Source organism: Mauremys mutica, chromosome 15 (assembly GCF_020497125.1).
Source record: "Mauremys mutica isolate MM-2020 ecotype Southern chromosome 15, ASM2049712v1, whole genome shotgun sequence".
Taxonomy (NCBI): Eukaryota; Metazoa; Chordata; order Testudines; family Geoemydidae; genus Mauremys; species Mauremys mutica.
Genome location: NC_059086.1, coordinates 16,346,427 through 16,371,592, shown reverse-complemented (window position 1 = coordinate 16,371,592; position 25,166 = coordinate 16,346,427). Strand labels below are relative to the sequence as shown.

Sequence of the window (25,166 nt, the reverse complement as noted above, 5' to 3'; positions counted from 1 at the left end):
GCCTTTGGGTCCCATGGCAAGACAGGAAGGGATCAGTGTCAGGGGGCTCTGGGATCCTCTCTCAGGGGCAGCAGGAGCTGAGTGACTTGATGCAAGATCCAACAATCCTGCCGACTACCGCTAGGATATGCCCCTGTCACCCCAACATCATCCCTTCCCCACAGCTTCCTGGGCCTGACCTCTACAGGACTATGGCAGTCGAGGAGTGTGTGTGTGTGTGTGGGGGGGGGGTCATTGAGCCTCTGATGCCCCGACCCCGGCCCTGCAGAGGGCAGTGTACATGGGGAATAGAGAAAGAAATAATTGGGATTCAAACATTTTTACCAGAGAGAGAACATGGTGCCAGGAGGAGAATCCTCAGGCTGTACACACAGAGCCGCCACTGCATCACCATGGGGACACCCCGGGCAGAGACCTGTGAGGAAACAGCAAGGATGGTTAACACTCCCCAGACTGTGTGAGGGGCCGGCAGTGCAGGAAACATGCCCCATCCATCGCCGGACCTGACCCACTCTGCTCCCAGGCAGAGCATCTCCCCAGGGACAGGAGAGGATTTCACCCCTCCCAGGTTGCTCTGTTTCCTGCCCAGGCATGGCACTAGGAATTTCCACCCTCAGGAAGTGCTGTGTATCCACCCCCATTTCCTCCCCTTGTCGGTTCTCTGACCATCCATTGGTGCAGGTGCCCCCTGATACCAGTGCAGGGTGAGCCTGCAGCAGAGCAGGGCCACTTACAGGTAACCCCAGTGGTACCCACACCGCTGTCCCCCCTGCAGAAGGGGCCTGCTCTGTGCCTGCCTCCACCTGGGACAACACAGCAGATGTGTGACCAGGGGCTCTCCACAGCTCACTGCATAGGGCTCTACAGCGTGAGCTAAAGAGCCAGGCTGTGTGGCTGGGGCTGTGACAGACTCACATGCTGTGTGGATCAGACCCAGAGGGGACCCGTCTCACACCCTGGACAGTGGATGACATCTGGGCACCTTTTGACGGGGTCAGCTTGGCCGGAAGCCACCCGCCTTTGTAAGTGACACTGCCAAGTGACAGGGCAGTGGCTGTCACAGACACCAGTGGGCACTATCAGATACCCACTCCCCTGCCCTTGATATCACTGGAACACCATCACAGATCACATCAGTAGACATTGCAAGATACACTTTGGGGGTCAGCAGGGTCCATCACAGCTTTGCTCAAAGCCTCAGGCCTCCTGCCTCCAGTTCTCCGGCCTGTGTACAGAGGGTCAGACTGGATGGACACAATGGGGTCTTCTGGCCTTAACATTTGTGAATCTAATTCTGTTTCACTTCCAGTTCCCTCCAAGTCCACCCATCATGTTCCTGGTGCATTGAAAACTGTATTGGAACTGTAAACTGTCACTGTGAATGGGGGTTTTCCTGGTCCTGCTCGCAGGCAGGGGGCTCAGTAGGGAAATGTGTGATCTGAGTCCAGCAGCAGGCAGTTGTACACAGAGCAGCCTAAAGGAAAGTGGGATGACCTTGGCCTCTCTGCGTTAGAGAGCAGCCTGCTTTGTCCCTCTCTGTTTTGAGTCCTTCTGTGTTATTGTTCCGGATTATCTAACTCAGGAGTGGGCAAACTTTTTGAGCCGAGGGCCACATCTGGGTAGAGAAATTGTATGCAGGGCCGGGGCAGGGGGTTGGGGTGCGGGAGGGAGTGTGGGGCATGGGAGGGGGTGAGGTGTGCAGGAAGGGGCTCAGAGTAAAGGATTGGGGCAGAGGAGGGGTGTGGGGTGTATGAGGGGGCTCAGGGCAGGGGGTTGGGGTGCAGAAGGGGGCTCAGGGCAGGGGTGCAGAAGGGGTTCAGACTGTGGAAGGGGGCTCAGGGCAGGGGGTTGGAGCGCAAGAGGGGTGCAAAGTGTACGACAGGGGTCAGGGCAGGGAGTTGGGCTATAGGAAGGTTGTGATGTGCAGGCAGAGGGCTCAAGGCAGGGGGTTGGGGTGAAGGAGGGGTGCGAAGTGTATGAGGGGGCTCAGGGTAGGTAGCTGGGGTGTAGGAGGGCTGCAAGGTGCAGGCAGGGGGCTCAGAGCAGTGGGTTGGGGTGCACAGGGTTGCAGGGTGCAGCAGAGGTTTACAGCCTGCCCCACTGCTGTGTGGAGGCTGCCAACCCCATCTAGCAAGGATTGTGTGTGTAAACGGGGGAAAGCTCTGGGGACCCATCCCCCACTAAGCACCTCTGTAATGATCTTGGGATTCACTAAACAAAAAGCAGTGAATGAGAGAGGAATATAACTTTTATTATAAACAAACTAGAGCATATTTGTGATGATGTGCTGTGCACTGTCCGCCACCCTGCTTCCAGACACGGCTCAAAATTCCTATATTCATAATACTGTCTCTTATGAGGGAGCATCTCTAAATTACAATTTGGCACAAACATATCTCTACATCTTCCCTCTTTAAAAAGACCCATTAGCCGTTTATATGTGTGTACATAAGAGCTAACTATCTAATAACACTTACATTAAATTCTCCATCCAGCTAAGTAAATTTCCATAACCCTAATATGTCAATGACTTAGAGAGGAAAGGTTACCAGCATTTCACTCTGGAGTGAGTTTTTACCACTCACTTTCCTCAAATACCCCTTCTCCAGGCAGGTTAGCACATCTCTCAGTCTTTCGAGGTGTTTAATCACCCTCTCTGATCTTCTCAGTATCAGCCTTTCAGTACCGTCTTAGTTGTTCTCTTCTTGCTTGCCAGTTTCTCCTTTGTCCATTGATGATAAATGACCAGTCGATTGGGAAATGCCAGCGTCCACATCTACTGTCAATGTTTTGGAGCTTTCTGTGATTTCTCTTAGATCCCTTCAATTACATCAAAATATGTTCCCTTGGTCTGCTTGGGCTACAAAAGATTTTGAATGCAGCTGTTCTTTAATGGCAATCCCTTGGCCCCAAGTATTAGAGACGTGATTCCCCAGGTACACTCCATCAACTGGGTTAAGAGATGGAAGATCACAGGCCAAAATAATATTTCTGCTTCCACTTCTGATTTTCGTTTATCTTCTATATGGATTCATTATGATGCAATTTCAGCAAATTATCCATGATTAGTAAATTAGATCTGATCCTTCTTCCCATTAATAGCTGTGCTAGAGAAGAGCCATTTTCCAGAGATGTATTTTGGTAAGCCAATAGATTTATGCAAATCAACCCCACCCTTGAAAGTCTTTTTCATACGGTTCTTTACCATCTGTATAGGCCTTTCCACCTGTCCATTCGATTGGGAGTAATTTGGACTTGATGTTTTGTGATGAAAATCTCAATCTATGGCAAATTGCTCAAAATCTGCATTGGAAAATTGCGGCCTCTTATTTCTAAAGACTTCATCTGGAATTCTACATCTGGAGCAGATTCCTTTCATGTCAGCTGTCACTGACTTACTATTACATACTATACTATTACTATTATAGTAACCTACTATCCCATCTATCACAGTTAGTTCATGTCTGCAACTCCAATAGTCTCTCATACTTGGACAGCAGCTGTTTATTTCTCCAGGACACCGTTTAATTATCACTTCTTTAAGGATCTCCATTAATTCATCTTTCTCCATTTCCTCTCTTATTTGTTGCAGTTTCCTGTTCAGTACTTGAATTTACATTTCAATCAATCAGATCTACATAGGCTTGCAACTCTATCTCTAAAGTCTCAGTCAGTGATTTGGATCTGTATGCCACTGGTTGCCAACAATCCTCATGCTACTGTAAACTAACTGCACCTATCCCAGACTGTGAAGCATCTGTTCAAATTTTAATAGGGCTGCCTGGAGCATAGAACTGCAACACCCGCTCTTGTATCAGTTGTTGTTTCAAAACTTCCCATGATTCCTCCCGTTCTTCACCCCAGTACCACTGATATTTATTTTCTAGGAGTTGCCTCAAAACTGATGTTTTTGTAGATTAGGTATGAATTAGGGCTGTTGATTAATTAGTTAATTCACACAATTAACTCAAAAAATTAATCATTTATCACAGTTTTAATTGCACTGTTAAACAATAGAATACCAATTGAAATGTATTAAATACGTTTGGATGTTTTTCTACATTTTCAAATACATTGATTTCAGTTGCAACAGAATACAAAATATACAGTGCTCACTTTATTTTTTATTACAAATGTTTGCAATGTAAAAATAACAAACAAAAGAAATAGTATTTTTCAATACATCTCATACAAGTGTAGTGCAATCTCTTTATCATGAAAGTGCAATTTAAAAATGTAGATTTTTTGTTACATAACTGCACTCAAAAACAAAACAATGTAAAACTTTAGCGCCTACAAGTCCACTCAATCTGATATCTTGTTCAGTCAATAGCTAAGAGAATGAAGTTTGTTTATATTTCTGGGAGATAATGCTGCCCGCTTTTTATTAACAATGTCACCTGAAAGTGAGAACAGGTGTTCACATGACAGTTTTGTAGTTGTCATTGCAAGGTATTTACGTGCCAGATATGCTAAACATTTGTATGCCCCTACATGCTTCAGCCACCATTCCAGAGGACGTGCTTCCATGCTGATGATGCTCGTTAAAAAAAAATGTTTTAATTACATTTGTAACTGAACTCCTTGGGGGAGAATTGTATGCCTCCTGTTCTGTTTTACCCACATTCTGATATATATTTCATGTTATAGCAATCTTGGATGGTGACCCAGTGTATCAACAACAGACTCTGGCTGTCAGAGGGCAGGATCGAATGGGGGACTTCAGGAGCTTAGTGCATGAGCTGCTACTGCATAAATTAACAGGTAAGTGGCTCTTAGCTAAGACTGTTGAGCAGAGTCATTAATCTGTCTAAGTGATCTCCATGTGTCTTTAATGTGTTAATTAAATTTGACTGAATTCCTTGGGGGAGAATTGCATGTCTCCTGTTCTGTTTTACATGCATTCTGACATATATTTCATAGTATAGTAGTCTTGGATGATGACCCAGCACGTTTGTTTTAAGAATACTTTCATTGCAAATTTGACAAAACTTAAAGAAGGTACCATTGTGACATTTCTAAAAATAGCTACAGCACTTGACCCAAGGCTAAAGAATCAGAAGTGCCTTCCAAAATCTGAGGGTATGGCTATACTTGCAGCTGTACAGCGCTGGGAGTTAAACCTGTCTTTGTACAGCTGAGTAGGGAAAGCACTGCAGTCTGTCCACACTGACAGCTGACAGCGCACTGTTGTGGCCACATTTGCAGCATCTGCAGCGGCATTGGGAAGGGTGCATTATGGGCAGCTATCCCAGCGTTCAAGTGGCTGCAACATGATTTTCAAAAGGGGGCGTTGGAGTGGAGTGTGACTGGGAGCATGAGGGAGAGAGAGAGAGTGGGGTTTTGGAGCCGACATTGTGTCAGCAGCTGCCTTGCAAGTTCCGACCCCCTCCCTCACCCCCTCTCACTCACTGAAAACAAATAGCATCTGTTTTTTCCTCACAGACCATATAAGCAGCCACTCTGAAATGGACACCCGCCTCCCTCCCGCATGCTGCTTCTCTCCTCAAGCCCCCTCCCTCCCCCTCTCTTCAAGCATACACTAGCTGTGGGCATTCCAAAGGAAGCCCCCCTGCCTCTGCTCATTCACTGCAAACAGGAGCTGTGTTTTGTTTTTTGATAAGCAGCTCCGGGAGCCCGGAGTTCACGACAAAACAAAGAGTGGAACCTTTACTTAAAAGGATTATGGGAAGCTTCCAGAGGTCAGTCACAGCGTACTAAGATTATTTCCTGTTTACACTGGCACCCCAGTGCTGCAGGAGCAACGCTATGCTCTTTATTCCTCTCAGGGAGGTGGAGTACAAGCAGCGCTGTAGCCACAGAGATACAGCGCTCTATGTGCCTTGCCAGTGTGGACAGGGAGTGAGTTACAGCGCTATAAAGCCACCAACAGCGCTGTAACTCTCAAGTGTAGCCAAGGCCTGAGAGGTACAAGGTGTGGAGCATGTTTTCAGAAGTCTTAAAAGAGCAACATTCTGATGTGGAAACTACAGAACCCAAATCACCAAAAAAGTAAATCAACCTTCTGATGGTGGCATCTGACTCAGATGATGAAAATGAACATGCATCAGTCCACAGTGCTTTGAATCGTTATTGAGCAGAACCCTATCATTAGCATGGATGCATGTCCTCTGAATGGTGGTTGAAGCATGAAGGGACATATGAACCTTTAGTGCATCTGGCACATAAATCTCTTACAACACCAGAGACAACAGTGCCATATGAACGCCTGTTCTCACTTTCAGGTGACATTGTAAACAAGAAGTGGGCAGCATTATCTTATTTGTCTGAGAGACTGGCTGAACAAGAAGTAGGACTGAGTTGACTTGTATGCTCTAAAGTTTTACATTGTTTTATTTTTGAACACAGTTTTTTGTACATAATTCTACATTTGTAAGTTCAACTTTCATGATAAAGAGATTGCATGACATTACTTGTATGAGATTAATTGAAAAATACATTTTTTGTTTTTACAGTGCAAATATTTGTAATAAAAATAAATATAGTGAGTACTGTACACTTTGTATTCTGTGTTGTAATGGAAATTAATATTATTATTCATAATCATTAATTAAAATTAATAGCATTATTATGTTTTTAATCATGTGATTAACAGTGATTACTTTTTTAAATAACTAGACAGCCCTAGTATGAATTTTCCAAGATGATTAACTATTCCCAGGAATCATTAGTCATTATCCTTGACTGGGGATGTGGCATCATTTCAATGGCTGACATCCTCCTCTTATCAGGTTTTACGCCTTCATTGGAAATAATATCTTGAACAAAAGTCAGTTCTGTTACCCTGAAAACATGTCTCCCTTTTTAGTTTCAAAGTTGCTGCTCAAGTTGCATCCAAGTCTTCCCACAGTCTACAACTATTCCCCCACTTTGTTGGCCCCCAGATGATGTCTTTTCAGGCTGAGCAGAAACACTGCCCCATCTCGAGTGAGTTCTAGCTCTTAGCCAGCAGGGCAGTACATAGTCCTACCAAAACTGGTTTCAGCTCTTTAACATAACAAAGAGGTGCCTAATGAAGCTTATTTAGCTTTTTCTTTGAATAGCGTGGGGGTGGGGGGGGAGAGGGAAGAAGAGAAGAGAGGAGACAAATAGGTTAAATCAGCCTAGGGAGAACTCTTGGGAAGGGTTTGCAGTCTCCCAGCTAAGACATGGGTCCTCAGCTCTTTTTTCCTAGGGCTCTGCCATTTGAACCTCTGGCTTAATGAGGTTCTTTCAACTGAGGGTGAACCCCTCATTTGGGACAAGTTAAGCACGGTCCAGCTTTCCTGTACTCCCACAATAATTACAACATTGGTAACCATATTTCCCTACCCCTACATTCAGTACTAAACTGATTTGTACCCAACACCAGCCAAAGTTGATTACTTGACACCGCTCTATCTGCTGAATATGTGAGCAGAGCAGGATCAAACTGTATTTACATCAACACACCCAAAGTCTCTCCCACTCCCAGCTAGCTGTCAAGGAAACATTCATTCAGACCCTGCTTACAGGTAAAAAATTGGTGTCTCTCAAAAGTCTCATTCCTTTTTGGCATGCAATGTTCTTCAAACTTAAAGGTGTCATGAATATCCAGTGTTTTCTCCCCCAAAACATGGAAGAACATTGATAATTTCAGCAAAAACAACAAGGACTCCTCATTGTTCTGGCCGATACAGACTAAAACGGCTACCATTCTGAAACCTGTCACTGATGATTTCACTTTGTCACTTTCCTCCTCTGCCTCTGTGGCTGCTAAATACAATTCAAATCTCTGTTGGAATGTCTCTGCTACATTGCCTGAAAATCGCAGACTGGATGGAGGTTGTGACACATCCATTTTTAACTTTGTTCCCTTCTTAAGCTAGTCTGGCTATTATTGTGCTCGTAAAACATATAAAACCTTTTATTTCTTCTCTGTTTCCTGCTTTACCTGCTCTGCTTGCCTCGGCTTTCAGTTTCAAACACAGGAATTAACCTCAAAATGACTTCTGCAGTCTCTTTCTCAGACAGCACTTCTGACACCAAGATCTCGGGATTCATTAAACAACAAACCAGTGTGTAAGAAAGGAATAAATCTTTTATTTAAAACAAACTAGAGAGCGTCTGTTGGGAACTGCTCTGCACAGCTACACTGTGTTCTACTGGGCCCTGCTTCCAGGTGCTAGCTCAAAATTCATAATACTGTCCCTCTAATACTGACCTTTGAAAATTATATTCCTGCACAAACATATCTCTACAACCAACACCCCGCTGCTGAGGGAAGAAGTGAGGATGAAGGGGAAAATCCTTGTTGATGCCCCAAGCTTTCTGGGGGTAGAGGAGGCCCATGTGCTGGCCCTGTCTCTCTAGAAGAGGAAGGGAAGGACTCTACCATTGCTACTCCAATGGCTAGGGGGCAGGTCTATGGGGGCCCCATGTCAGGAAGAACCCAGGGCCTGGCGTTGTCTTAATCCAGCCCCACACTCTGCAGAGTTCCTGGCCCTTCCTATCTCCAGCCCAGCCCCAGAGCAAAGGGTGAGCGTAGGTTCTGAGCCATTTTATTACCTGTTTGCTCTTGTGCAAAGCGGGGCTCTGGGAGAGTCACAGATCTGTGTCATGGCAGGCGCTGAGCATTCTGGGAAGCTGGAGAAAATGGGGAATTTCTGACAAAAATTTTCTGTTTATTTAAAAGTTTTCCCAAAGTCCTCCAATATTCTGACACCATGATTAAAAAAAACAAAAAACAAACAAAAAAATAGTTTAAACAAGAATGGAAATACAATTAAAATAAAATGCAATCATAATAATTATTTTTTAAAATTCAGTTCTTAGTCTTTTCCTCTTTAAACATTTTTCATTCCAACAGAGTGGAATCGAAATGAACATTTTTTGTTATGAATTATTTTCTTGAAAATTTTCACATGAAATGAAATTGTTTGGTGAAAATATTCCTATACTTTTGAAAGCCATTATTCATTAGAAATGGTTTTCATGAAACATTCTTGACCAGCTCTAGTTCCCTGCTTCTTTACAGGGCTTTGTTCAGCCTAATACCAGAGGGTAAAATACTGAAAAAGCACCTAAGTCCCATTGACTCTCAATAGGAGTTAAGGGCCAGATCCACAAAGGGACACAGACAGATTAAGGGCTAGCTGCTCTGAGAGCACCTACCGGTTCAGACCCTGCCCTAAAGACAGCTGAGAGCAAGTCTCTCTCAAAGACAGGGAGAGCTGGCATGTGGTAGAGTCTGAGGTTGAAGAACTCACCTGCCTCAGATTTGGGGCAGGAATTTGACCCCAGGTTAGGAATGGTCTCTCACTGTCTGTATGTGCAGCGCCCAGCACAGTGGGGCCCTGATCTCAGTCAGGGTTTGTGTAGCGCTTGGCACAATGGGAGCCCAGACCTACATAAGGGTCTGTGCAGCACCAAGGACAATGAGGTCTAGATCTCGTTCAGAGTCTGTGCAGCAGCTGGCACAGTGGGGCCTAATCTCTGTTGTGATCTGTGAAGCATCCAGCACAATCGGGACTCCAACCTCAGCTGGGGCCTCTAGGTACTATTGTAATACAGATAATAACAACCAGGGAGATGCCTGAATTCTGGGCCAATGACCATCCCCACCCCACACACACACTTCTGGCCTGGCAGCATCTCCTCTTAGGGGCTCAGTGGAGCAGGGTGGGGCAAGGCTGTGTGTATGGTGACCATATTTTCCCAAAGGAAAATGGCACACCCCACAGGCTGGCCTGAGGACCCCTCCTTCCTCCATGGGGCCAGCCCGAGGTCCCCCGCATGGAGTGTGAGGCCAGCCTGAGCCCTCCCTGCCTCCTGCCCATGCAGTACCAGTCTGAAGTCTTCTGTGCACGGGGCCGGCCTGAGTCCTCGCCCCACATCTGCGCATGAGGCTGGTCCAAGCCCTGCTGCTGCCTGACTGCATGTGGGGCTGGCCGGCCTGAGCCACTCTCCCTAACCCTCCCTCCAGCGTGGGGCTGGCATTGCCACTCCCTCCTCCATTCCTCCAGGCCCCGCTAGGGGTCACACCACACTTTTTGGACAAAATTGTGCATTTGTCCAGTTTTCTCTTGCCAAGTGATGATCAGTCAGCAAGAGAAAATGGGGAAAATGTCCTGTTTTGCCAAAAAATTCAAGATAGCTGGGACAGGGCTTAAAAGAGGGATTGTCCTGGCCAAAAACAGGACATATGGTCACTCTTGCTGCAAGGCCCTTTTGAAGAGGCATCAAATCACCCATGCACCCTATCACACCCTCTGGGTAAAGGCCATAAGGAACCCCAGCTGGCCACACCCTGCAGTGAGGGGACAACGGGCTGAGCAGTGAATCACACCCACCATCGGGGTTTGCCCAGCACCGATAGGAGGTGGGAACAGCTTGTGGTATGGGGGGATTTGTTTTTGGGTGGCAGGAGAGTGAGCAGCCCCTGAGAGTGAAGGAAAGGAGGCAATAATGGGGAGGGACCTACCTTAAGGATTCAGCATGTCCCAGGAGATGCCATGCAGCAAGTAAGGAGCCTGGGGTCCCAGCACAACACAGAGCGCCCAAGGAACTAAATGGCTGTTCTGGGGAAGACGGGGAAATGGGACCCGGAGCTGTGTGTGAACTCTGACCAAGGGAAAGTGAAAGCACCAGGGCACCTGTCACACATTAACCTGGCAGAGGTATTATCTGGCCAGGATCCAGGGCAGGTGTTTGGTTATCTGTGGAGACATGGTGAGCTGTGAGGAGTTTGTGACATTGGGTTACCCATTCATCTTCCCATCACTCAGGAAGGGGGGGAGGGATAGCTCAGTGGTTTGAGCATTCACCTACTAAACCCAGGGTTGTGAGATCAATCCTTGAGGGGACTGTTTAGTGATTGGTCCTGCTTTGAGCAGGGGGTTTGATTAGACAATCTCCTGAGGTCCCTTTTAACCCTAATAATCTATGATTCTAGAAGACCCATTATAATTCAGCACTGAGTGCTGATATTCCTCTGCTCCTGACTCCCATCCCATCCTCTTTCCCCACCACTAAACTGCCCTTCTTGTCCAAGCCTTTGCAGCACTGTAGGGGCATTAGCAGGGTGGGACATGCACAGGAGACAGTAGCCCAGGGGTCTAAGGTTCAGTGCAATATAATGCAAGTGAATTGAAAGTGGGGCAGGAAGCACAGAGTAGAACAGCCCCTGTGACTCTTAATGAGGAATCACTGTGACGGTGGGTACAAGTGCTTCTATATGGGGTCATAAGTAGGTTTCAACCCAGAATCTGCCAGACCACAAACTAGGGTGACCAGATGAGGGAAAGAAAATATCAGGACACATGGGGAGAGAAAGTGGGGTGCAAAAAAACAAGTTGGTCCTGCCAGCAGAGCAAAAAAAAAAAAACAACCAATCAGCACTGCAGGTGGATATCAGGACATGGGACAAACCCTGAAATATCAGGATGGTCCCAAATTTATTGGGACATCTGGTCACCCTACCACAAACACAGGCCTCTGCCATATGAGCTAAGGAACAAGCTCTGTTATCACTTCTTATCTGTTTATCATTTGAATAACCATTGGATGGGATGCAGTGATTGAACCTAGATCCTACAGAGCAAGATACCCTGTGTTATTATCACCTACTATTTCTGCCTGTAGCCACCCCATAAACCCAATTCCTGTTTCTCTCACTACAGGAGCCCAGAGATCCACGCTGGGCTAGCAGGGGTTATACGGATACAGCTCATCCTGTGTCACAGCCTGGTTTATAACTGGCTGGCTGTGCGATTCTGGGAGTGTGTGTGTGATCCAGACACATCCTGCCCAAGGCTGATGGGAATGTTGGCCCAGTGACCAGCTTGATGCTGGGAAGGGAGGCTGCTAGGGAACGGTTGTCAGCCCTGGAGTCCTGCAACAGTTCAGTGTCCTCCAAACCAGTCATTTGCAGGGGGAAGTCTTCCTGAGAGCTGAGACTCTTCAGAACCAGGGAATAATTCACAGGCAGGCTCTGACCCTGACCCTGGTCCTGGTCCTGCTCCCCTCCTGCTGCCCCATCCCTCCCAGTCACCCACCTCTGGGGTGGATCCATGCCGCTGGGCTGCTCTTATGGAGAAGGTGGATGAGGATGAAACAGCTGAACCCTCCCGTGAGGCTCCTGCAGGACCTCACCTGTCTCTGAGACTCAGCCAGCGGGAGCGTTGGGATCTCTGTATCCATTGATCTGGGGTCTGGCCAGCACACAGACAAGAGAGCAAGTTTCCCACCAGGCCCATGTACACATGCCCTGATCTATATTTGACTCCAGAACATCAATTCAAAGCTTCTCCCAGGTGTCACTGGGGATCACAGCATCCTCTGGGCTAGAGGGGAAAAGCTCTCATAGATTGTTTAGCTAGTGCCCGTTAACCCCTAAGAGGTCACAGGGGCCTCCTGTAGGACAAAGGGCAGGATGGAGGATTGGGAGGTGAAAGATGGTTTTTTTCCCCTGTGGAAAACTGAGATGAATTTCCATTGAAACTTTCAACAAGAACATTTTAACTTTTAATTAGAGCTGACAAGTTATTTAAAAAAATAATTGTGATTAATCGTGTGATTAAAAATATTAAAATATTAATTATTGTTTTACAGTTAATAATACAGCACCATTTATTTAAATATTTTTGGTTGTTTTCTATATATTCAACTATATTGGTTTCAGTTATACCACAGAATACAATGTGTACAGTGCTCACTTTATATTTATTTTTATTACAAATATTTGCACTCTAAAAATAAAAGAAATAGTATATTTCCATTCATGTAATACAAGTACTGTAGTGCAATCTCTTTATCATGAATGTTGAACTTACAAATGTAGAACTATGTACAAAAATAATTGCATTAAAAAATAAAACAATGTAAAACTTTAGAACCTACAATTCTACTCGGTCCTACTTTAGCCAATCTCTTAGACAAACAAGTTTGTTTACAATTTGCAGGAGATAATGCTGCCCAAGTCTTGTTTACACCTGAAAGTGAGAACAGGCATTTGCATGGCACTGTTTTAGCAGGCATCGCAAAATATTTACGTGCCAGATGTGCTAAAGATTCATATGTTCCTTTATGTTTCAATCACCATTCCAGAACATATGTGTCCATGCTGATGATGGATTCTGCTCGATAACAATTCAAAGCAGAGTAGACTGACGCACATTCATTTTCATCCACTGAGTCAGATGCCTCCAGCGGAAGGTTGATTTTCTTTTTTGGTGGTTCAGATTCTGTAGTTTCCACATCCGAGTGTTGCTCTTTTAAGACATCTGAAAGCACGCTCCACACCTTGTCTCTCTCAGATTTTGGAAAACACTTCAGATTCTTAAACCTTGAGTCAAGTGCTCTATCTATCCTTAGAAATCTCACATTGGTACCTTCTTTGCATGTTGTCAAATCTGCTGTGAAAGTGTTCTTAAAACAAACATGTGCTGGTGTAACCCCCACACCTCCTGGATGTGGTGTTCTGTCACATCTAGTGGCACCAAGACCACTTAGAGAGAGACATTAATGACTCTGCTCAACAGCTTTAGCTAAGAGCCACTTCACTTTTAGATCATGCGGTAGCGGCTCATGCACTAAACTCCAGAAATCCCTGGTTTGATCCTGCCCATCCACAGCCAGAGTCTGTTGGTGTTACACTGGGTCACCATTACTATAACATGACTGCTATAACATGAAATATATGGTAGAATGCGGGTAAAACAGAACAGGAGGCATACAATTCTCCCCGGAGGAGTTCAGTCACAAATATAATTAACACATTGTTTTATTAATGAGCATCATCAGCATGTAAGCATGTCCTCTGGAATGGTGACTGAAGCATGAAGGGGCATACAAATGTTTAGCACATCTGGCACGTAAATACCTTGCAATGCCAACTACAAAAGTGCCACGTGAACACCTGTTCTCACTTTCAGGTGACATTGTTAATAAAAAGTGGGCAGCGTTATCTCCCAGAAATATAAACAAACTTCATTCTCTTAGCTATTGACTGAACAAGAAGTCGGACTGAGTGGACTTGCAGGCGCTAAAGTTTTACATTGTTTTGTTTTTGAGTGCAGTTATGTAACAAAAAACCCTACATTTGTAAGTTACACTTTCACGATAAAGAGATTGCCCTACAGTACTTGTATGAGGTGAATTGAAAAATACTTTGGTTTATCATTTTTAAAGTGTAAATACTTGTAATAAAAAATAATATAAAGTGAACACTGTACACTTTGTACTCTGTGTTGTAACATAAATCAATATATATCAAAATGTAGAAAAAATATCCAAAAATATTTAATAAATGTCAATTGGCATTTTATTTTTAACAATGTGATTAATCATGATTTTTTCTTAATTGCAGTTATTTTTTTTAGCTAATGGCATGAGTTAACTACAATTAATCAACAGCCCTACTTTTAATTTAAAAAATGAAAACCTGAAAAGTGGGGGAAACTTTTGATCTGAAAATTTCCAAATAATGAAATATATGGGTATTGGTGCAGAGGAGAGTTTGTTTTCCAATGAACATTTGAAAATGTCCGAGAAAAGCAGACACTTTACATACATAAACACATATACAGAATTGTATAGTCAAATATCTAGTCTTCAATCAAAAAAGATCTTGTTGTAAAATATTCCTTTCCTGTCTACCTGGCCAGTGCATCTGAGTTGAAAGTGCTGTCCAGACTGGTCACAATGGAGATAGCTCTGGGATAGCTTCTGGAGGTCAATACCAATGAATTGCATGCACATTACCCCAAATTTGACCCTGCAGGGTTGATTTCAGGGCTAATATCCTAGCCAGGGAGTAGTACAGAAATCAATTTTAAGAGCCCTTTAGGTCAACAAAAATGGCTTCGTCATATGGACAGATGTAGGGTTAAATCAATCTGATGCTGCTAAATTTGACCTAAACTCATAGTGTAGACCAGGGCAGAGGCAACTCCCCTCGTGCAGATGACTAAAGAAACACTTTCACTTTCCCTAGCCAGGAAAGGAAGCACCCTCGTCCCTATCCATCCCCTCAGGGTTACATCCCAGGTGGCAGGGGCCGTTGCCTCTGGAAGCAGCAATACTTTTTAGAAGAATAACACACATACACCCTCCCCACCCCGATCCAGCCCAGGAAAGTAACTCAGTTACAGTATTTTGGTGAATCACACCATCATTTACAGATTATTTTACGTTTTAAGTAGAAAACTTGTTTTAAAACAGGCTTTTCACTTAATGAATACCATAATGTCAGTCTGCTCTTATTATTTACATTGTAGTAGCATCTTAAACCCCAGTCATGGACCAGGACCCTATTCTGCTAGGTGGTGTACAGACCCAGAATGTAAAGACAATCATCACCCATGTAGATCAGCAGCAGGATTTGAACACTTAAGTGTCCAATGCCCAATTCAGGCCCCTTTTAATCTAGGCCAGCTAACGGACATATCAATAGCCTTCTCAATGGGCAGCACAAGTATTCTCTTGTCTGCAGTCATAGGTGCCGACTCCATGGGTGTTCCGGGGCTGGAGCACCCACGGGGAAAAATTGGTGGTGCACCCACGGGGAAAAATGCAGTGCTCTGCAGCCACTGGCAGCTCCCCGCCCCAGCTCACCTCTGCCTCCACTCTGTCTCCACCTCTGCCTCCTCCCCTGAGCACACCGTGTAGCCGCTTTCCCCCCCAACTCCCAGCATGTGTGCCATAAAACAGCTGTTTCGCGTGGCAAGCACTGGGAGGAGGGGGAATAAGGCTCGCTCAGGGAAGAGGTGGGGCCAGGGCAGAGATTTGGGGAAGGAGTCCAATAGGGCAGACGTAGGGATATTAAAGAAGGTTTATATTAGAAATGAAAGTGATTCCCCATAATTGCTCTCCCATAATTTAAATTCATAATTTAAATCTCATAGCATTGTCAAGTAAAAGATCTCTTGGATGTATTGTTAATTTGCAAGTTACTGTCTATGTAAAACTTGTAAGCCATTGATTGCATTTGTTCTCATGTAACCCTTCTGCACCTCTGAGTTGGCAGCAACAAGGGCCAGGTTCAGTATCTAGGGGTTCCGTTTCAATAACACAAATGCAAAACCGGCTCGAGCCCCCACCCAGTGACCTGGAACAATTACATACCACCCTCCCGGGCGCCTCTAGGTGGCAATACTTCCCCTCTCACAAGCACAGAGTCTGAGTGTAGCAAAATCCTTTTAATAAAGGAGGGAAGCAATGTGGCATCATATTGGGGAAACACCACAAACAGGATTCATAAAATAAACCATGGACAAAAGACCCACCAAGTAAGTTTTGGCAATGTCCTTTTCCCCTTAGGGTCTTAAGTCCAATCACCCCAAAGTCCAACAACCCAAAAGTCTCTGTCCCTGGTCAGTGCTGCCCCAGAGTTCAAAAGTTTATCTGCAGAGTTTTACACCCCCAGCCTGGGTGGAAATGAGGGGGGGGCGGCAGCACACAGGGTGTTAAGGGGCACCTTACATGGGCCAGGGCTGATTGCTCTGCCTCTCTGTGGAGTTCTGCTGCAGCCTTCACCACGACCAGCTCCATGCCACCAGCTGTGCCGCTCCTCCATCCGTCCCATGAGCCGCTCCAGCCATCCCCGCGAACCACTCCCCTCACTATTCCGGGGGCTGCAAACTGCCCCGCTCTGCCAGCCGCTTCGCCATAGATCTTCAGGCTCCCCCACTAGTTAACACAGCACTCAGTGATGTCAGCTCAGTAAGTTTAGCTCTTTTAGTGATTTCAGTTCATAGTAGGGGAGCCCCAGTGCTGGTGCACCATTAGCCCAAAGTGAATTCCACTCAGCAGCCTGTAGATGGACACCTAATGGTGTTGTCAGATGCTACCGGTGTGGTGCTCTGCTCTGTTCAGTGTTGATATCACTCGGCTGCGTGCGTGTGTTCCCTCTGTGTGCCGTCCCAGCTCTTCAAAGATAGCTGACACAGCAGACCCGAAGAGAACCCCCAATGACCACAGAGTCTAGTAAGGTACGAAGGCACATTGGCCAGGTTTATTGTCAAACAAAGCACAATGATAGTTCCCTCTAGATTGTTACTCTACAGGGCATACTATGAGAAAGTGCCCCCTGGCAATGTATTCAGCTGTGTCAGTGGCGGGACTTTCCACTGCTCCCTCGGCTGGACAAAGACACTGCCCCAGGGATACATTCTTATACACAGGTACAAACAAGTTACACATCACTCCTGACATATTGAGGTGCAACCCTTCTACGTAGCAAGGTACAACCCCTCTACCTAGTAAGGTGCCGCCTCTCACCTTGTACATGTTGGTTTGAACAAAACAACTCTATCCATCATATTACCCTTTTGGCCCTGTCATTGGGATGGGTCAGCCTGTTCCTTGTTATTTGTGTGGAATGTACAAGTATGTGAATGTTCTGATATCTAGTGTTTAGTACCTTTTAGGTACGTATCTTCTTGCAGCATCAGCCCTTTCCTTGCCAGCTTCTGTGAGCAGGGCCTGCCTCTGGCCCACAGCTTAACTTTGCTTTATGTTAGCAAAGTCTTGACCATTACTTTAGTTTAGGCCTCAGGCCTCATACCAAGCCTCTGATACCAAGGTTTATATCTTAGGGCCTCCTCTTACTACATTACCCCACTTTTTGTCCTGTTACTACAAATGGAATCAAAATTAGCTCTGTTCTTCAACAGTGGAGAGAGAAGGAGGTGCAATTGGTGTTCCAGGCCCGCAAAAGGGGGGGGGGGGCTACCATCCAGTACACACACCAGTCCCCCAATCTCTCTCAATTCACTGGGTTTTGGCACACATGTCCCTTGTCTAGCAAGTGCTATTTAATTGATGGTGAGACTCTTTGTCATAAAGCAGTCTCATAGTTCCTCATTCACATAATCAGGGTGACAATCCTTTATTCCTCCTGCCCCAATAACAAATAAATTGGGGATCCCAGAGCTGTCAAAATAACCATCCCAGGCTGCCATGGTCTATATTAGCCAGGATGGGTGTGCAAATGCAAACACCTGAAATTCCTTTCCACACTCCCCATAATTCACCACCAGATGTCAGGGTAGAGCTCATCCTGACTCTGCTTACACTTTATTGCTATGTAAAACTTGTAAACAGTCAATTGACTCTGTTCTCTAAGCATACTCTGTAATTGATACTTTGTAACTGATACTGTGTAAACAAAAGCGGCAAGCCGGTAATTAACTCTCCACTCAAAAGGATACATTGTAAAGGCCCTCCCTCTGTAATCAAAGGGCAGGGAGTCTCAAAGAAATTAGTAACACCCCAAAAGTGCTGGAGACAGTAAAATAAATTAGATTAAAAGAAGGAATGTATGTGAATGAATACTTGGTTTACATAGAATCATAGAATCATAGAATATCAGGGTTGGAAGGGACCTCAGAAGGTCATCTAGTCTAACCCCCGATCAAAGCAGGACCAATTCCCAACTAAATCATCCCAGCCAGGGCTTTGTCAAGCCTGACCTTAAAAACCTCTAAGGAAGAAGATTCCACCACCTCCTTAGGTAACCCATTCCAGTTCTTCACCACCCTACTAGTGAAAACGTTTTTCCTAATATCCAACCTAAACCTCCCCCACTGCAACTTGAGACCATTACTCCTTGTTCTGTCATCAGGTACCACTGAGAACAGTCTAGATCCATCCTCTTTGAAACCCCTTTTCAGGTAGTTGAAAGCAGCTATCAAATCCCCCCTCATTCTTCTCTTCTGCAGACTAAACAATCCCAGTTCCTTCAGCCTCTCCTCATAAGTCATGTGCTCCAGCCCCCTAATCATTTTTGTTGCCCTCCACTGGACTCGTTCCAATTTTTCAATTTTTACATGAATGATCAGGGAGGTCCCAGCCTAGGAATGCAGTATCCATCTGCGGAAGAGGGCGTCAAGTGGGAACAACCAGATGACCCCCCGGAGGGTAAACTGTAATCCACCCCACCATCTCAAAGGATAAGAAAAAACAACATCTGACAGAATGGAGCCACCAGGAATGTGCCACCTGCTGATTGATTCAGCAACAGCAGGATGAAGCAATTCCCATAGACTGACATAGGAATAAATCCCTATAAAAATGGACTCTAAAGACTAAGAACTTTGAGTCTCTGGTTCTGCTGCCACCCTCCAGGAGCATCAGGTGCACATCTGACAAAGACTCGGCTCCACTCTCGTGGACAGGTTACCGGGCCAGTATTCTGTCATGAGCAACTTCCAGGCTGGTAACTATAACTGATTAATGCAGAATCTGTGTGAGTGTTTTTGTGAATGAATGAATGAATGTAACAATTGTCTGTTGTATTTGCAGTAAATGTGGCATTTTGCCTTATCCCTCTTATAAGATCCTGTTGATATTATTTTATTAGTGTAACACAGGGAGGGGGCAGAGTTGGGAGGGAGACTTTGGGGAAGGAGTTGGAATGGGGGTGGGGCAAGGAGAAGGTGGATTTGGGGCAGGGCCAGGGGCGGGGGGTCCCAAGTACCCACTGGCGCCAGGGAAAGTTGATGCCTATGTCTGCAGTAGTATATTTGTGATCAGGAATTGTGGCTTTTAACCCCTAGATCTGGGAGAGAAGTGTGGCTTACAGTGGTTAGAAAAGTTGTGACATATTAGTCGCTCAGAGTGTGATTTGTTATTTTAAAGACCTGGGTCTCTCTCTTTCTCTATTTTTGCCACTGCACATTTTTTGTCATAGTAAAATTTGACAGCTTTAGACTGGCACACAAACTTAAAATTATCATTTTAATGTACTTTTAAAAAACAAAAATGCTGTGTGTTAACCTAAAACTGGCACTCTTGGAATTCCTATTACAGAAGGAATGATATATACAGATGCGGACCATATCTCTGACTGGATCTTTCTGCTAGAGGAGTATGTAGAAAAGTGAGACATTTCCCAGGGGGAAAAAAAATCACCAACACACCTATTTTTCACCAGCTTATCATAAACTTTCCTGAACTACAAATTGTATAATGAATACATCAAACAGTCCATCACTAGCTAAAAATTATAACCCAGGTTTTGTTTTATTAAAACTCACTTAAAAACACAAGATAGTCACCATCCTTTCCATTGTCAAAACACAAATATCTTTAACACAACCCCAGCTCTGGTGTAACTACCACTGCACCATAACCCAGAGAGATTCCAGTCCCTGGTTATGTTTTGCTTCCATGCCCAATGGTGTCAGTTCAATCCACTGACAAGATGTAATATTTTCTATTACAGAAGGTTGGAAGAAGGATCTTGGGTCTAACCTGCAGGGTTTGGTGAATTCCTGGGTTCTATTCCCAGCTGTGCTACTGACTCACTGTGTGAGCTTTGTTAAGTCCCCTCAGGTCTCTGTGCCTCAGTTTCCCCCTCTAAAGCCAGGGCAAATAACACTTGTGTGTGTCATACAGGTATTAACACACGCAAATGTGAAAGCAGGCATCAAAATGATAAAAAGCCAGTGTGTGCACAGAACCAGTATCTGACCCTACAATAACAAAGCAGCATATGCGGCCCCAGCACTCAAAAGACAACCACAAAATAAACAAGCCAGTGTACAGAAGCAGCATTATTTCAAAAAAACCCAAACAAACATTGTAAACCAGCACTGATGTTGCCAAACATACCCAGGATAAAAACTAATAGAAAAAGGTTATTTGAAAATCCGGTGCACTCACCTCACTGCTTCTGGTAATATTAGCTGCAGCCTCCGGTATGTGGGCTGCTGCTCACCAGCATTTCCTGACATCTCGGTATTAAGATCCTCTACTCTTGCTCCAGGGAATAGACACAGGAATGAGTCTCAGCCTCCTTTTCTCCAGCAGCATGTGTGTGTCCATCATTGTGATTGCCCCCAATCCCCTCAGTCACATGACACAATATGGGGGGTCCTGACTTAAGGGGGCATCCAGAGGGATTGCCTGCTTCCTCCCCACCCCCCAAGCTATAGGTTGTTTCATTTGTTCTCTCTCATCTGTGGAAATAGAGGGATCTTGGGGGAGGGGGAAAGGGGGGAGAGTCCAAACCCACAGACCTGCCCTTATCCCAGCAGTGGGGTTTTAAAAAGAAACCAACCCTGCAAGGAATGTCTTTGGGGGAGATAAGAAGTTTCTGCTCTGTGGCACAGTTGGGGAAACAAAGCAGAGAAATACAGGGAGGTCTCCCACAATGGTGAAATCACCTACCCTGCCCCATAGAACAACCTCACCCCATGTAAGGGTTTCATAGAATCATAAAATATCAGCGCTGGAAGGGACATCAGGAGGTCATCTAGTCCAACTCCCTGCTCAAAGCAGGACCAATTCTCAACTAAATCATCCCAGCCAGGGCTTTGTCCTTAAAACAAGGTTTTCCTTAAAAACCTCTAAGGAAGGAGATTCAACCACCTCCCTAGGTAACCCATTCCAGTGATTCACCACTCTCTGAGTGAAAAAGTTTTTCCTAATATCCAAACTAAATCTCCCCCACTGCAACTTGAGACCATTACTCCTTGTTCTGTCATCAGGTACCACTGAGAACAGTCTAGGTGCATCCTCTTTGAAACCCCCTTTCTGGTAGTTGAAAGCAGCTATCAAATCCCCCCTCATTCTTCTCTTCTCCAGACTAAACGATCCTAGTTCCCTCAGCCTCTCCTCATTTTTGTTGTGCTCCAGCCCCCTAATCATTTTTGTTGCCCTCCGCTGAACTCTTTCCAATTTTTCCACATCCTTCTTGTAGCGTGGGGCCCAAAACTGGACACAGTACTTCAGATGAGGCCTTATCAATGTCGAATAGAGAGGAATGATCACATCCCTCGATCTGCTGGCAATGCCCCTACTTATACAGCCGAATATGCTGTTAGCCTTCTTGGCAACAAGGACACACAGTTGACTCATAACTAGCTTCTCGTCCACTGTAACCCCTAGGTCCTTTTCTGCAGAACAGCTGCCTAGCCATTTGGTCCCCAGTTTGTAACAGTGAATGGGATTCTTCCGTCCTAAGTGTAGGACTCTGCATTTGTCCTTGTTGAACCACATCAGGTTTCTTTTGGCCCAATCCTCTAATTTGTCTAGGTCCCTCTGTATCCTATCCCAACCCTCCAGCAGATCTACCACTCCTCCAAATTTAGTGTCGTCTGCAAACTTGCAGAGAGTGCAGTCCATGCCATCCTCCAGATCATTAATGAAGATATCGAACAAAACCGGCCCCAGGGCCGACCCTTGTGGCACTCTGCTTGAAAGCAGCTGCCAACTAGACATGAAGCCATTGATCACTACCTGTTGAGCCCGACGATCTAGCCAGCTTTCTATCCACCTTATAGTCCAATCATCCAGCCCCATACTTCTTTAACTTGCTGGCAAGAATATTGTGGGAGACCGTATCAAAAGCTTTGCTAAAGTGAAGGAATAACACATCCACTGCTTTCCCCTAATCCACAAACCCAGTTATCTCCTCATAGAAGGCAATTAGGTTAGTCAGGCATGACTTGCCCTTGGTGAATCCATGCTGACTGTTCCTGATCACTTTCCTCTCCTCTAAGTGCTTCAGAATTGATTGCATGAGGACCTGCTCCATGATTTTTCCAGGGACTGAGGTGAGGCTGACTGATCTGTAGCTCCCCGGATCCTCCTTCTTCTCTTTTTTAAAGATGGGCACTACAGTAGCCTTTTTCCAGTCATCTGGGACCTCCCCCGTTTGCCATGAGTTTTCAAAGATAATGACCAATAGCTCTGCAATCACATCCGACAACTCCTTTAGCACCATTGGATGCAGCTCATCCGGCCCCATGGACTTGTGCTCATCCAGTTTTTCTAAATAGTCCTGAACTACTTCTTTCTCCACAGAGGACTGGTCATCTTCTCCCCATACTGTGCTGCCCAGTACAGCAGTCTGGGAGATGACCTTGTTTGTGAAGACAGAGGCAAAATAATCATTGAGTACATTAGCTTTTTCCACATCCTCTGTCATTAGGTTGCCTCCCTCATTCAGTAAGGGGCCCACACTTTCCTTGACTTTCTTCTTGTTGCTAACATACCTGAAGAAACCCTTCTTGTTACTCTTAACATTTCTTGCTATCTGCAACTCCAAGTGTGATTTGGCCTTCCTGATTTCACTCCTGCATGCCTGAGCAATATTTTTATACTCCTCCCTGGTCATTTGTCCAATCTTCCACTTCTTGTAAGCTTCTTTTTTGTGTTTAAGATCAGCAAGGATTTCACTGTTAAGCCAAGCTGGTCGCCTGCCATATTTACTATTCTTCCTACACATCGGGATGTTTTTTTCCTGCAACCTCAATAAGGATTCTTTAAAATACAGCCAGCGATCCTGGACTCCTTTCTCCCTCATGTTATTTTCCCAGGGGATTCTGCCCATCAGCTCCCTGAGAGGGTCAAAGTCTGCTTTTCTGAAGTCCAGGGTCCGTATTCTGCTGCACTCCTTTCTTTCTTGTGTCAGGATCCTGAACTCGACCATCTCATGGTCACTGCCTCCCAGGTTCCCATCCACTTTTGCTTCCCCTACTAACTCTTCTCTGTTTGTGAGCAGCAGGTCAAGAAGAGCTCTGCCCCTAGTTGGTTCCTCCAGCACTTGCACCAGGAAATTGTCCCCTACGCTTTCCAAAAACTTCCTGGATTGTCTGTGCACTGCTATATTGATCTCCCAGCAGATATCAGGGTGATTAAAGTCTCCCATGAGAACCAGGGCCTGTGATCTAGTAACTTCTGCTAGTTGCTGGAAGAAAGCCTCGTCCACCTCATCCCACTGGGTCTGGTGATCTATAGCAGACTCCCACCACCACATCACCCTTGTTGCTCACACTTCTAAACTTAATCCAGAGACTCTCAGGTTTTTCTGCAGTTTCATATCGGAGCTCTGAGCAGTCATACTGCTCTCTTACATACAATGCAACTCCTCCACCTTTTCTGCCCTGCCTGTCCTTCCTGAACAGTTTATATCCATCCATAACAGTACTCCAGTCATGTGAGTTATCCCACCAAGTCGCTGTTATTCCAATCACATCATAGTTCCTTTACTGTGCCAGGACTTCCAGTTCTCCCTGCTTGTTTTCCAGGCTTCTTGCATTTGTGTATAGGCACTCTCTCTCACCAGGGTGGTAATAAACAATTGGGGATTCTCATTCCATTTCCCTGTTGTTATTAGCAACAAACCCAGCATTCATGAGCAACCCTACAGTAACAATCCAGTGCGACCCCGACCTCAGCCCCTGTACTCACAAGCAACCCTATAACAACAAGGCAGTAGGGGTGATCCCCACAGCTGATAAAAAGACTCCTTGATGACGAACCAGTATGCATGCAGACCCAACATATGAGTAGACTCAGTACTTATGGAAAACCCTACAATAAGAATCCCACATGGAAAGTGTCCCAGGGCTCATGGATGCACCTATAAAAATAAATCAAAATGCAACTCCAGCAGTCACAAACCTCGAAACAAACTGATAGGGAATTTGCCAGACCCCAGACCCCACCTATAGAGTCAGAAGCGGACTGCACCCTAACCCTTGCTTTTAGGCCCAGGCCTTTAGCATAACCCAACTGCTATATGAAGACAAAGGTTAACTTCTGCAAAACATGTTTGTCTGTATAAAGGACACTGGGGAAAAAATGAGAAGAGAGGAAAAAGGGAACTAGAGGAAGGGACAAAGGGGACCCTGGGGTGCCAGCTCAGCTTATGACAAATAACAATGTGGCAAGAGTTTTTGCATAATGTAACCGCAAAATATGGGTCGTTGGAACAGCCAGACCACCAACATAACTGGGCAAGAACAATAACAGGAAAAACCGTATATGGAAAACATTAAGATAGCTTGCTTGATTTGCACGTGTTTATTCCAAATAAGGTAAATTATATCGAGTGATGGTTTGTGGTTTTAGCCTTTATAAGCTTAATAAAATTTGTGACAGGCAGAGAAGCTACCCCTTGCATGGGGCCACACTGTCTCTCCCTGCATGCATGCTTGTACAACAATAAAGTGCCTCAGGCTGTCTGATCCAAAATCAACGGTGTGGTCGATTTTCCACAACATAAACTCCTTTGTGTGCAGTTCTGGTAGTCACCAGCAACCCTATGGCAACAAACTAGTTTGTCTTCTCACAAGTAGAGATGGGTGAACATTTCTGGATGAATAGTTTACTCACTGAACAATGCAGCTTTGGCCAACTCAAAACTATTCACGAATTTAGCCCAATGAGTTTTG

General features: G+C 45.3%; 1 protein-coding gene across 1 annotated transcript in view; it reads right to left on the bottom strand.

Annotated features, from left to right (window-relative positions):
* LOC123350547 (butyrophilin subfamily 3 member A2-like) overlaps window positions 1-394 on the bottom strand; it is a 45,634-nt gene extending 45,240 nt beyond the window's left edge. Inside the window, exon 1 of the mRNA XM_044989177.1 lies at window positions 325-394. Within this exon, the coding sequence (XP_044845112.1) occupies window positions 325-394 (70 nt within the window). The remainder of the gene's footprint in view (window positions 1-324) is intronic.
* Between the last annotated feature and the right edge of the window lie 24,772 nt (window positions 395-25,166).